Consider the following 13,034-nt stretch of genomic DNA (forward strand, 5'->3'; position numbering starts at 1 on the left):
TAAGATCAAGCCAGTGGAACACTGAGATCAAAATTGATAAAGCACTGAGATCGAAGCCAATAGAATGCTCAAATCAAGGACTAAGGCCAAAGCCAATGGAACACTCAGGTCACGGATTAAGATCAAGTCAACGAAACATTGAGATCGAAGCCGACAGAACACTCAAGTCAAGGACCAAGACTGAAGTCGATGGAACGCTCAGGTTCTAAGATCAAGCCAACAAAACACTGAGATCAAAATGGGTAGAACACTGAGATCGAAGCCAATGGAACACTCACATCAAGGATTAAGGTCGAAGCTCACAAAATGCTTAGGATTGCAGACTAAGATCAAGCCAAATGAAACATTGAGACCGAAGCCAATAGAACATTGAGATCAAAGCCGGCGAAATATTCAAGTCAAGGACTGAGGTTGAAGTCGACAAAATGCTTAGATTGTGGACTAAGATCATAACATAACGCTAAGATCGAAGCAGACGAAATGCTCATGTCAAAGACTGAGGCCAAAGTCGATAGGACGTTCAGGTCATAGAGTAAGATTAAGCTAACGGAACACCAAGATCAAAGCCTCTAAGATCGAAGCCGACAGAACGATCAAGTCAAAGACCGCGGCCAAAATCGATGGAACGCTCAGGTCACGAATTAAGATTAAGCCAACGGAACACCGAGATCAAAACTGATAGAACACTGATAACAAGCTGTCAGAACTTTAAAATCGAGGTCGAATGGACACTAAAGTCAAAACATTGAACCATCGTCTATTTCATTTATAGCTGTAAAAAAAATACTCCCTTGAAGTGCAACTAACCAGTAACTTTAATTCTTGTAAAGAAAAAAGCAATAGGGTTAGTAAAAAAAAGTATACAAAATCCCAAATGATAAAAAAGAGAAAATTTGGAAAAGATAAAGAAAAAAAAAAGAAAGAAGAAAAGAAAGAAGAAAAGAAGAAACAAAAAAGGAAGAAAAAAAAGAATAAGAAAAAAAGAAAAAAAGAAAAAAAAAACGAAAGAAGAAAGGGAAAACAAAGAAAAAAAAGGAGAAAAAAGAAAAGAAACGAAAAAAGGAAAAAAAAGAGAGAGAGAGAGAAATGAAGGAAAATGAGATGGAAAAAAATAAGTGGAGAAGAAAGTATGGTTGACCCTATTTATAGAGGTTAATTCTAGATTCAAATCTTAATTTAATTTAGATTTCATGTGAAAGTCTTACTTCCGTTTGATTTATGATCGAAAATTTGTTTTCGAAAACAAAGAATGAGTTGAAAACAAAAATAAATTTTCTTTTTTACAATATCCAAAAACACGCTTGATTCCAAATTAAAATTTTAAAATTTGAATTCAAAATTTAAAATTTGTATTTCGTGAATTTGAAAATGCGAGAGAACATTAATTTGTGTTCGATAAAACTAATTATTCTAGATAATTAAAAATAATAATTTACTTGTTTTGTTATTATAATAAAAATATGAAGAAGAAAATTTTTTTGATTTGTGAAAATGTAAGTGTATGAGAATAAAAAGTTACTCATGAGAAAATAATATAAATAATTACTATTCCATCAAGATAAAAGAAAATCAAAAAGGAAAATCTTACAAATTTGTAAGATTAATGTTGATAAGATGTTGCACCATTTAAATTAGTGGTATATTTATATTCCTTCATATATGTAACGATAACAAAACTCTTTACTAAAATGGATAAGAGATACACTTTGTAGATAGAAGCAATCGTCTCGGTTCTAAAGAAAAATATTATAATATTCAATCTGTAATTTATGTAGTTTGGCATAAATATGTCAAGTGTATTTTGTGTTCACAATCTTTTAAAACAAATTTTGAAAAAAAAAAAAAAGAAAAGAAAAAGACAATTTATTGTTTTTGAAAATGGGTTATTTTAAGCGTTTTTTTGGAAAATCATTTTTTGAAAATAAATATACCAAACACTTTTTAATAGTTTTCCTTATATTTTTTGTTTTTGAAAATATAAAACTTAAAATGAATTACGAACCAAACGCTTTTCTCATTTTTTTATTAGATTTAAAATAAAATATCTTATCTTTTAAATTTAAATTTAAGATTTATGATGATTCAAATGGATTAGCCTAAAATCAAGTGTTAGAGATATCAAAATCCATTCAATTCAAATTCGAATTTAGAGCATATTCTAAAATTTATTTCTAGTCCACATTATTTAATTTTTTTTAAATTAGGCTTTTATCCTCAAATCAAAATAAATTGTGCATAAAACCTCATATTCATCTCAAATTAAAATTTGGCTATATTTCAAACTTTATATCAAATTTAAATCATCAAACTTTGGCTTTTTATCTTCGTGTCAAATTAAATTACAGATAAAACCTCAAATTCATCTCAAATTAAAATTTGGTCATATTCTAATTTTTATTTCAAATTCAAATCATCCAAACTTAGGTTTTTATCTTCATGTCAAATTAAATTGCGGATAGAACTTCAAAGTCATCTCAAATTAAAATTTGGTCATGTTCAAAATTTTGTCCCATATTCAACCATCAAAGCATAGACATTTATCTTCAACTCAAATTAAATTGTGAATGATACCCCAAGTTTATTTTAAATTAAAATTTGACCATAATCCAATTTTCATCCCAAAGAAAAATTGAGAGAAATTCAAATTCATCTCCAAATTTTATCTAAATTTAACTCAAACATCTTTGATAAAAGTTCAATTATGCTTCAAATGCAAATTTTGAATTAGGTAGAACATAAATTCTACTTAAATTCAAATTAAAGTTTCATGTTAAAAAAAAAAAACGACGATTCAAATTCATGTTTTGATAAGTTGGCCTAAAAATGTATGTCAATTAAAAAAAAACAAAAATCAAATTAAACTTATATACCAAATTCATAATTTGATTAAACTGACCCATAAAATAAAGTAAAAGTCAAGAAGAAACAATTTGTATTATGATTTCAATTTTATCTTTTTCGAGATTCGTCCACTCAAACCCGTGCATAAATGTGACATTTGTTGAATGAGAAATTTTAGACCAGTCACAAATCACCACTTCATGAAATTACAAATCGTCAAATTTGGGACCAATTAAAGGTTGATATGTATCCTAACTTGAAATTGGAGACATAAATTGACAAATCTCGATGATGTCACTTGTTTCCATCATGACTATTTGATTAAATAAAATTATTTTGGTTTAATTCGATATTATTATTTGGGATAAAGTCCAATTTGAGCCAATAAATAAACTTAATTTAGTCTAGATGTCAAATAAGACTCAAATCCAATTAATTTAGTTAAAGGGCTAGGTCCATGGACCCACTAAGTCCAAGTCCATGAGGGCTATCTGAGAACTCTAGAAAATGAGTTCTCTTTATTTTTTAGGATTAAAAATTTTAGACTCCAGAAAGTCCTGAGAGAATTTTCTAGTATAGAAGACTCCCTAGCTCTTGAAGACTGAATCACCTATAGATATAAACATTCTTCTAAGACTTCAATTTCAAGAGCATCACGCACTCTAATTCCATACATCAAACGTATACATTCAACTTAAAGGATCAAGTAATAGAGATTGAACCACATCCGCATTAAATCTACATAAACACGTTTATTTAGAAAGCTCATGTGAACACTCATTTTCTTTATTTTGTAGACTTATCGAAGAATTTCATTTTACAACCTCAAGAGAAAATTTATAGTATTACCTACCTCCACTAATCATTGACACAAAAGTATCATTTAAGAGTTAGAGGGGTCCATGAAATAAATAAGTAATAAATTAATATCAATTAATGATGTGTCAAATAATGAACGAGAGTACCACTAGATAGATTTTTTTTCCCGACTTTAAACAAAAACTTACAAATTCCAATATATTAGCTCTTTTAACTTAGTAACCTTGTTAAGTAAGCCAAGACCCCTCAATGGATGGGTACAAATAATTGAGCTCTGTATTTTAGGCTTTTTAAAGTTTCAAGAAAGCAATGAAAAGAAAGAAAGAAAGCAAAGCAAAGTATGAAAAAGATAGAAAAGAAAAGAAGACTCTTTTTCTTTCTTTAAATTAAAATTTCCTACATTGTTGCTCTGCTTCTCTCTCTGATACTGATCTAACTCTCTCTCAACCTCAGTCTTGAACTTGAATAGTTTTTTTCTCATCTGATCTCAACCTTTCAAGACAATCTGCTGTTGCTAATTAGACTCTAAGGTAAGTAACTTTCATTCTCTCTTCTATTAATCTTACTTTCTTATCTATTCTTTTTTTCAAGGCTGAATCCTCTTCATCTTAAATTTTTGTGGGATATATATACCATTACTATGGTTTTAGTCATAAATAGGCAGATTTTTTGGAAATTTTTTTTATGCATCACATACTACATTCATTATCATTGCTCTGTATTTTATCTAATTGTCCCATCATAATTGCCACATGGTATATTCTTCTTCTATATTTTTTAAAAACATGTTTGATTTATTTTGTATATAATTAGGGTGTGAAACACGATTATGGTTCGATTACTGTCTCTAATTAGAAATTTTCTTAGAGAAACTTTTATAATTTATATTATTTTTTTTTTATAATCATTTGATTCCTTAAGATGGTGATCATTTTCTCAACATTTTTTATATTTACCGGTAACAAATTCTTAATCAAATTATTAAAAAGAATAAATTTTTAAAAGTTATTATTCTTTTAATTTAGAAAATTTGTTATAAAATTTTGAAAACAAAATCATAAGGTAATTGAGGGTAGTTTAGGATGCATAAAAAAAGTCTAAAGGGAAATGGTCAGAAATAGTACGGTAATATTTTCACTTTACAAAACTAGTACATTTTTTTGGAAACTCGTAAAAATAATTTTTTCAGTCCATCTCGACGAGATCGACCACGAGATTTTAGTTAAAAAATCAACTTTTTCCAACTTATTGATTGTTTGGAGCATTCTCAATATATCTTGCCAGATTATATTCCAAGATTATGTGCATCTCGATGCTAATCCTAGACAAAATAACACTGAGATTTTATACATATGAGCTTTCTCGGTGAAATACCGAACATAGTTAACACCAAAATTCATATATTTGAGCTTTCAGTGGAATCTCGAATAGGATTAACAACGAAATTCTATATATATCCCAAATCTTACCTAATTTTTTGAAAAGTTTGATATTTCCCAAAATTTAAAAATGTTGAATCAATTTTTTTCTTTTAAAAAAACCTATTTTGATAATTGGAAAACCCATTTGGAATTTGGAAAATTCATACAATTGTGAAAAAATAAATTATGCTAAATTTTTTTTAAAGATTACGTAATAAATTGATATAATATTTAGTAAACAAAATCGAAAATTGAAAATAATATAACATTTGATATGAGATTCAGAAAGATTACATAAAAGAATTAGCAAATCTCACCATGTCATCAGGTTAGAAAAAGTTGATTGTCACTTCAAATGATACTTTTTTGTAACTATATCAAATTGAAAGAAATAATACTTTTTTTCAATCTCAGAAATTGAAAGCTTTTATGTAACTAAAACATGCAAGCACCGTAAATATCAGTCATTGTCACTTCAAATGGCATTCACATGAAGAGCTAGGTATTCAAAGATGGATAAATCCACCAAAGTTGGAAAAAAACCACTACATAAACCAATTTTCAATTTCCATTTTCTAAATTATATTTAATTTACAATTAAATTAAATATAATACAAAATTCAATTTCTCACATTGAATTTGTTAAATTGAAATTGATTTAATTTAAATAATTAATTAAATAAATAATAATTTAATATCAAATATTAATTTAATTAATCACATATTTCACACATGGATCCTATTTAGGTAATTAATATTTAAAACAATATTTAAATATCGTCCCAACAAATGAAGATTATATAATTGAAAATTTTCAAAGGTGGCTGATAGTACAAGACCCTGACTGGCATTTTATCTTTTGGAATCTTTATTTTTTGAAAAGATAAGATTACAATAAGATTTGTCGGTGGGACAGGACCCCAATTGACCTTATCTCATCATAATGGGAAAAGTAGTAATAAAGCAATAAAGCACAAAGCAATAAAGCAATAAAGGTAGATAGATGGGATATGTCTGCATTATCTTCAAGCACGCTGGATAAGATCTTCAGTTATAGCTATTGATGATGTCGCCCAGTTTCTCCTGAATGGCCTTGATTGGAACGACTATTGAATATATCTACGTATCAAATCTTTTGAGATTATGATCCAGGGTCTTACTCCTTCCTCTACCCCACCTACTTTGATTGTCCAACATAATCCTTATGAGTTAATGGGATATTATAGTTATTTCTCTCACAGTGAACTGTTTGAGCTTTCCAATCTTCAGATAACCGCTCTGGCCGGTGACTTTTTAATCCACTTCAGAAACATACTATCTCCATCATCTCTGCCTCAAATGTAGGTTCTTTTGAATGGCGATAATAATTGCATGTTGATTACACGCCTTTGTACAAAAGTGATTTAAATAACGTACATAATTTTAAATTTAAATAAACATTTGAGTCATCATTTCTTAGACTAATTTGGCTGAGTCTAAGAATGGGTCGTTGATGTCATAATCGGTGAAGGGATCATAATCATCTTCATCATCTTCAACTTCATTATTTACTGATGCAGAAGAATTTGCATCTTCTTGAGTTTCGTCATGGTCTGATAACTGCCTGACGACTGTATTGAGAACTGAAGTAAAATCAGCGTGTGATCCTGCTCCAGCGAGAGAACTTATGATTAAATTTTTTGCCAAAGTAAATTGTTCATCTTTTTGACGAGATATTTCTTGTAGATAAACATTGACTTTGAACCAATCTTTTAGCTTTGACGTTTCTAGGTGAGAGTAGTCAAACTTTTCCCACCATTTGATCCTTAGTGCTTTGCTTAAAGTTTTAAAATTGCCATATGATCCTAGTTAGAAATTTCAACAAAAGATCTACGGAATTTGAAAATAAAATGCAAATCTAAACGTCTTTGAAAGGGGAGACACGTAGATGCTATTTTGAAAAATGTGGTAAGATCTTTGGACTTCTACTGGGAAGATTTCTTCTGATAGTCTGAAATAGTTCTGCTATGTTTGAAACCAATTTGGAAAATGCATTTTGTAAGCTTGCTTACAAAGTGTCACAAACCAAGAATTGTTGTATGCTTGAAACCAGAAAATGTTATACAATGCTCGCATGTAGTCACGATATGTATATGTTTGAGGTTTGAAGGGTTTTGAGAATTTCTTTGCTACAAACATCCCTTGATTCTAGTAGGATGGAGTTTGCACTTTGAATATTCTCAATTTTGAGTATACGTTTTTTGAACACAATCTCCCTAGAACTTTTGAATGCAATTTACTATTGTGAAAATCTCTTTTTTTTACTGTGGAATAGTTCTTTTGAGCATCATTCCAAACTCCAGAATAATAACGGACTATTATTTCTCTTCCGTTAATTCCTTGCTTGAGAATGTCACCATAACCAATGTCAGATGCATCGATTTTCACAATTAGATAAGCTTTTTCAATTGGATAAGAATGGATGAAAAAACTTAATTGAGAATATTCAAAGTGTTAACTCCATCCTACTGGAATCAAGGGATGTTTGTAGCAAAGAAATCTCAAAACTCTTTAAACCTCAAACATATACATACAATGACTACATGCGAGCATGGTATAATATTTTATGGTTTCAAGCATACAACCATTCTTGGTTTGTGACATTTTGTAAGCAAGCTTACAAAATGCATTTTCCAAATTGGTTTCAAACATGGTGGAACTATTTCGAACTATCAAAAGAAATCTTCCTAGTAGAAGTCCAAAGGTCTTACCATCTTTTTCAAATTTGCATTATATTTTCAAATTTCGTGGATCTTTTGTTGAAATTTTCAACTAGGACCATATGGAAATTTTAAAGCCTTAAGCAAAGCACTAAGGATCAAGTGGTTGGAAAAGTTTGACTACTCTCACCTAGAAGTGTCAAACCTAAAAGATTGGTTCAAAGTCAATGTTCATCTACAAGATCTATCTCGTCAAGAAGATGAACAATTTACTTTGGCAAAAAATTCAATCATGAGTTCTCTCATTGGAGCAGGATCACATGATGAATTTACTTCAGTTCTCAATACAGTCGTTAGGTAGTTATCAGATCATGACGAAACTTAAGAAGATGCAAATTCTTCTGCATCAGTAAATAATGAAGTCGAAGATGACGAAGATGATTATGATCCCTTCGCCGATTACGACATCAACGACCCGTTCTTAGACTCATAGCCAAATTAGTCTAAGAAATGGTGACTCAAATATTTATTTAAATTTAAAATTATGTAAATTATTTAAATCGCTTTTGTACAAAGGTGTGTAATCAGTCTGCAATTATTATTGTCGTTCAAAAAACCTACATTTGAGGCAGAGAAGATGGAGATAGTATATTTCTGAAGTGGATTAACCACCCACCGACCACAGCGGTTAACTGAAGATTGGAAAGCTCGGACAGTTTATTGTGAGAGAAATGACTATAATATCTCATTAACTCATAAGGATAACGTTGGGCAACCAAAGTAGGCGGGGTAACCGAAGGAGTAAGACCCTAGATCGTAGTCTCAAAAGAGTTGATACGGTAGATATATTCAATAATCGTTCCAATCAAGGCCATTCAGGAGAAACTGGGTGACATTATCAATAGCTATCAACTGATGATCTTATCAAGCATACTTGAAGATAATGGGCACATATCTCATCTATCTACCTTTATTGCTTTATTGCTTTATACTTTATTACTTTATTATTACTTTTCCCATTATGATGAGATAAGGTCAAGTGAGGGTTCTGTCCCATCTACAAATCTTATCGTAATCTTATCTTTTTTAAAAAAGAAAGATTCCAAAAGATAAAATGCCAGTCAGGGGTCTTGTCCTTTCAGCCACCTTTGGAATTTTTCAATTATGCAATCTTTATTTGGTGGGACACGTGTTGAAATCTTATCGAAATTGCTAGTAGGCAGAGACCTAATAACAATTCTATAAGTAGCACTCGATCTCGACCCAAAATGGTATCAGAGCCTTCAAGCTCAGCTTTTCATAAAAAAAAAAAAAAAACTCAAAATGGTATCAGAGCCAAAATAGTATCGAAAGGAATTAAGGACTTTCTGCAAACAATACGGCGTTGAACAAGATCTACTGCCTTCAAAAGTAATTTTATTTTTTTTAACTAAGTCTTGGTTGTCGATCTCGGGCGAAATAAATCGAGAAAAACTATTCTAGCGAATTTTAAAAAAGAGTGTTAGTTTTGTAATGTGAAAACTTAAAAAAGTTATTTCAGACAACTTTTTTTTTGAATCGATAACAATTTAGCTCCTAAATTTTATAAAAAAGTATAATTTAAATTAAAATACTATATTGGTCAGTGTACTCAAAACAAAATACGTATGGAATGAAATTTCAGTGTACATTGTATCGGAATGAATTGTAAGTACATAAGTAATATTAAAATATAGCTAAATATTATGTAACCTCAAAATATTGTGGCTGATTGGCCTCTTTACCATAAAAAGGGAGAACTTAGTCCAAATTAAAAAGTTATCTGCGGTAACGAAGAGATAAAAAAAACCATTTGAAAAAGAAAGGCATAATAATAAACAAGAGTGAACAGGCTGGCCAATATTTAAAAAGAAAACAAAGAAAAATGAATTTCCAAACTTTCTCAATTGTTGCTTATTAGTTCAATGACTAAGTTGATTTTAGTAACTATTTTATTTTTTGTTTTTTTTTTCCTTATTTTTTTTAGATTGAGCCTATTTTCTTATATTTTCATATAATGGTATACATCTTTCTTGAGTATAAGAGTTGAATTCTTAGCCAAACTCCAATAACAAAACAAATTTTTAAAAACTATAACTCTGTTTGATAATTATTTTATTTTTTATTTTTGGTCTTTTGAAAAGTAAATCTATTTTCTCTTCATTCTTAATTATTCTTATAATAATTTGCATCTTTCTTAAATACAATAATTGAATTCTTAGTCAAATTTCAAAAACAAAAACAAGTTTTTAAAAGTCATTTTTTTTTCTAGTTTTTAAAATTTGGTTTGATTTTTTAAATCTAGTAATAAATAGATAACACAGAAGAAATTTGGAGTTGAAAATAGTGTGTCTAAACTTAATTTTCAAAAACAAAAAAATCAAACAACAAATAGTTACCAAACGGTATCTACTTTTTTAGTTTTCAAAATTCAGCGAGTGAAAAGCAGATAGCAAAACAAGAAATCCAAAGATGGTAAAAGTGTTTGTAGACTTAATTTAAAAAAAAAAAAAAAAAAAAAAAAAAACTAAATAGTTACTTAAGAGGGCCTAAAGTGTTACAATTTTAAAATTATATTTAGAAATAGTTACCGATTAAAATTTATGCATCATGGATCAAATGTGTTTTTTAACCAAAACATATATGCATTACATATTAGTTGATAAAAACAACGTAGTTACAATTTGTGAATTAAACTTAAAGAAAAGCTTTGCTTTGCAGCTTGAAATTAAAGAGGTTGGCACAGATCAAAATGGCACAACAAACAACTAACGTGAGATTGAAGCTTTTAATAGACACAGAAAAAAGAAGTGTTCTTTATGGTGAAGCAGACAAAGATTTCATAGATTTTCTTTTCAATCTACTTTCACTTCCACTTGGGGCTGTAATTAGGTTGTTGACTAAACAACACATGATTGGTTGCTTGGGAAACCTATACGAAAGTATAGAAACATTAAACGAGACATGTTTTATTAAACCAAGGCAAAGCAAAGAAACCCTATTGAGACCCAAAGTCTCACTCAATTGTTCCACCAAGCTTTTGCCTTATATTATTGATCAAACCTCTAGTAGTTCAATTGGTGATAATGCTCCTAATTCAAGTACTTGGAGTCATGGTTGTAGTTCATTTGGAGCTCATTCAACTACTTTGAGTGATAGTTGCAGTTTATTTGGTGCAGCTTCAAGTACTTCGAGTTTTTGTTTCAGTACTATTCCTCCTAGTTCATTCAGTCTTGGTTCTCTTAGTTCGGGATTTAGTTCTATTGGCTGTTCAAGTACTCCAATTGAAAGTGGAAGCACGAGGTGCGAAGCAAGTAGTAGCAGTGGTGGTGGTGGATTAAAAGTGGGATTTGTGAAGGGATTGGCAACTTACATTGTGATGGATGATCTAACTGTGAAGCATATTTCTGACTTCTCCATAGTTTCCCTTTTTAGAAAGTTCAATATCAAGGATGCATATACCTTGGAGGAGAAAGTTATCACTTTGAATGTTGATGAGGTAATATATATATATAATATATATGTCCACTTTTTCGATTTAGGGTTGGTTAACGTTTTAAGGAGTATTTGGTAACAACTAATTATGTTTCTAAGTTTTCATTTTCTAAAAAAAATGGAAAACTTTTGGAAATAATAATTTTGGTAACTGTTTCTAATTTATCATTTTCTGAAAAAAAAAAAATGAACTTTCTAAATGATAGAATTAAGGTTTGGTTTAGAAATTTATGCTTATTTTCTTGGTTTTCTCTCAAATTCTTTTATAAGTATGATTTTCTTAAATATGTGAGTCATTATCCTTTTCTTCTTATTTTTTTAGTTTTCAAAATTTGGTTGTTGGATTTGAAAAACATGGTTAGAAAATAGATGATAAAACCTTTTTTTTTTTTTAAATAACAGAGGTCAATAGTTTGGAATTAGTGTTTGTAAGTTTAATATTTAATAATTTTCAAATATAAAATCAAATAGTTGTCGAATGATGCTAAAGTTTCTATTTTTTTCAATGCCAATTTTTTTTTTCCAAACCATGAGTAAAAGAGTTATCGTATATTCTTGATATAACAAGTGTGATTGTTTAAGCCTCCGTTTGGTAATAATTTGACTTTTAGTTTTTGTTTTTTTTAATTAAACTTATTTCATTCGCATTTCTTATAATCATTTGCATCTTTTTAAGTACGATAATTGAATTCTTAGTCGAATTCCAAAAACAAAAACAACTTTTCGAAAGTTATTTTTTTTTAGTTCTCAATTTTTTGCTTGGTTTTTTAAATCATTAGTGAAAAAATAGATAACAAAGGAAGAAATTTGAAGGTGGAAATAGTGAATAATGAATTTTTTTTATTTTTTTATTTTATTTTTATATTTTTTTTGTAGGGAGTGGAATTACTAAGGGCGGCTCTGCAGTCAAAGATGGTTCTCACAGATGTATTTCTTAGGAGAGAGCGACAAATTATTGATAATTATAATGATGATGAAAGACCATAATCACTTAAATTAGTGCATTGTGTTTTTTGATCAATTTGTTTGAACACTCCTTACTCTATGAGTCTACTCTCTCTTTCATGTAAGTTTTTTTTTTTTTTTTTTCCTTTTTTAATAGTTGAAGGAGAACCAAACTACGTATGGAACTAAACTATAGACTTCGAAATTACTCAAATACTACTATGACAATTATTATAGTAGTTAATGTAATGTTATCTTATTATTATTGTTATCATATAATACTCATCTCAATCTTTTTTTTTATTTTTATTTTTCAATAAATTCTGCTTGATAGCCAAAGATAATGATTATCATATGTTTGAATTATAAATTTAGATTATATAGGTATATGAATAATTTGATTGGTAATTTTTTCTTTCTCCCATGAATAATGTTTTTTTTAGTTTAAAATTGTTCGTATAGAATTAATCATATAAAAATTTAGTTAGAAATTAATTGTTTAATTTAAACTATTCATAGTCGTTAGGATTTTTTTAATAGAAAAATGGGGCTTTTAAATATAAAAAAATATTTAAAAATATTCACAATTTATTTAGAACTTTCTACTATAAAGTTGATGTCTATCTTGCGGACTCCGGTAGAGAGCGACTTATGGATGAGGAGTGTCCTGAGTGTGCTGCTCGCCGCAAGGAGGGAGCCAATCCCGACGAGTCTATTTATTCGTACCTGCGGTCCATTGACAACTCACTATCAAGGTTGGATGGTCGTATATCAGGTTTAGATAGTCGTGTATCCA

The 13,034-nt window shown here is 29.2% G+C and overlaps 1 protein-coding gene across 2 annotated transcripts; it reads left to right on the forward strand.

Annotated features, from left to right (window-relative positions):
• The first annotated feature begins 3,961 nt into the window (after window positions 1–3,961).
• On the forward strand, window positions 3,962–12,517 carry LOC120080784. Of its 2 annotated transcripts, none has more exons than XM_039035411.1 (3): window positions 3,962–4,190; window positions 10,520–11,297; window positions 12,170–12,517. In XM_039035411.1, exons 2-3 carry the CDS (start codon window positions 10,551–10,553, stop codon window positions 12,278–12,280), a joined length of 858 nt encoding a protein of 285 aa, XP_038891339.1. In that variant the 5' UTR covers window positions 3,962–4,190; window positions 10,520–10,550; the 3' UTR covers window positions 12,281–12,517. The 2 variants fall into 2 exon arrangements, with proteins under 2 accessions (XP_038891339.1, XP_038891341.1); XM_039035413.1 differs by lacking the exon at window positions 3,962–4,190 and adding an exon at window positions 8,970–9,190 and having other exon boundaries at window positions 12,170–12,314.
• The last annotated feature ends 517 nt before the right edge of the window (window positions 12,518–13,034 follow it).

This window comes from Benincasa hispida, chromosome 7 (genome assembly GCF_009727055.1).
Source record: "Benincasa hispida cultivar B227 chromosome 7, ASM972705v1, whole genome shotgun sequence".
Lineage (NCBI taxonomy): Eukaryota > Viridiplantae > Streptophyta > Magnoliopsida > Cucurbitales > Cucurbitaceae > Benincasa > Benincasa hispida.

Bases quoted from the DNA above. Each gene is read 5' to 3' on its own strand.
- LOC120080784 (XM_039035411.1), top strand. From the start codon at position 10,551: ATGGCACAACAAACAACTAACGTGAGATTGAAGCTTTTAATAGACACA. The intron at 11,298-12,169 runs GTAATATATATA...TTTTTTTTGTAG, and splicing joins TCACTTTGAATGTTGATGAG to GGAGTGGAATTACTAAGGGC.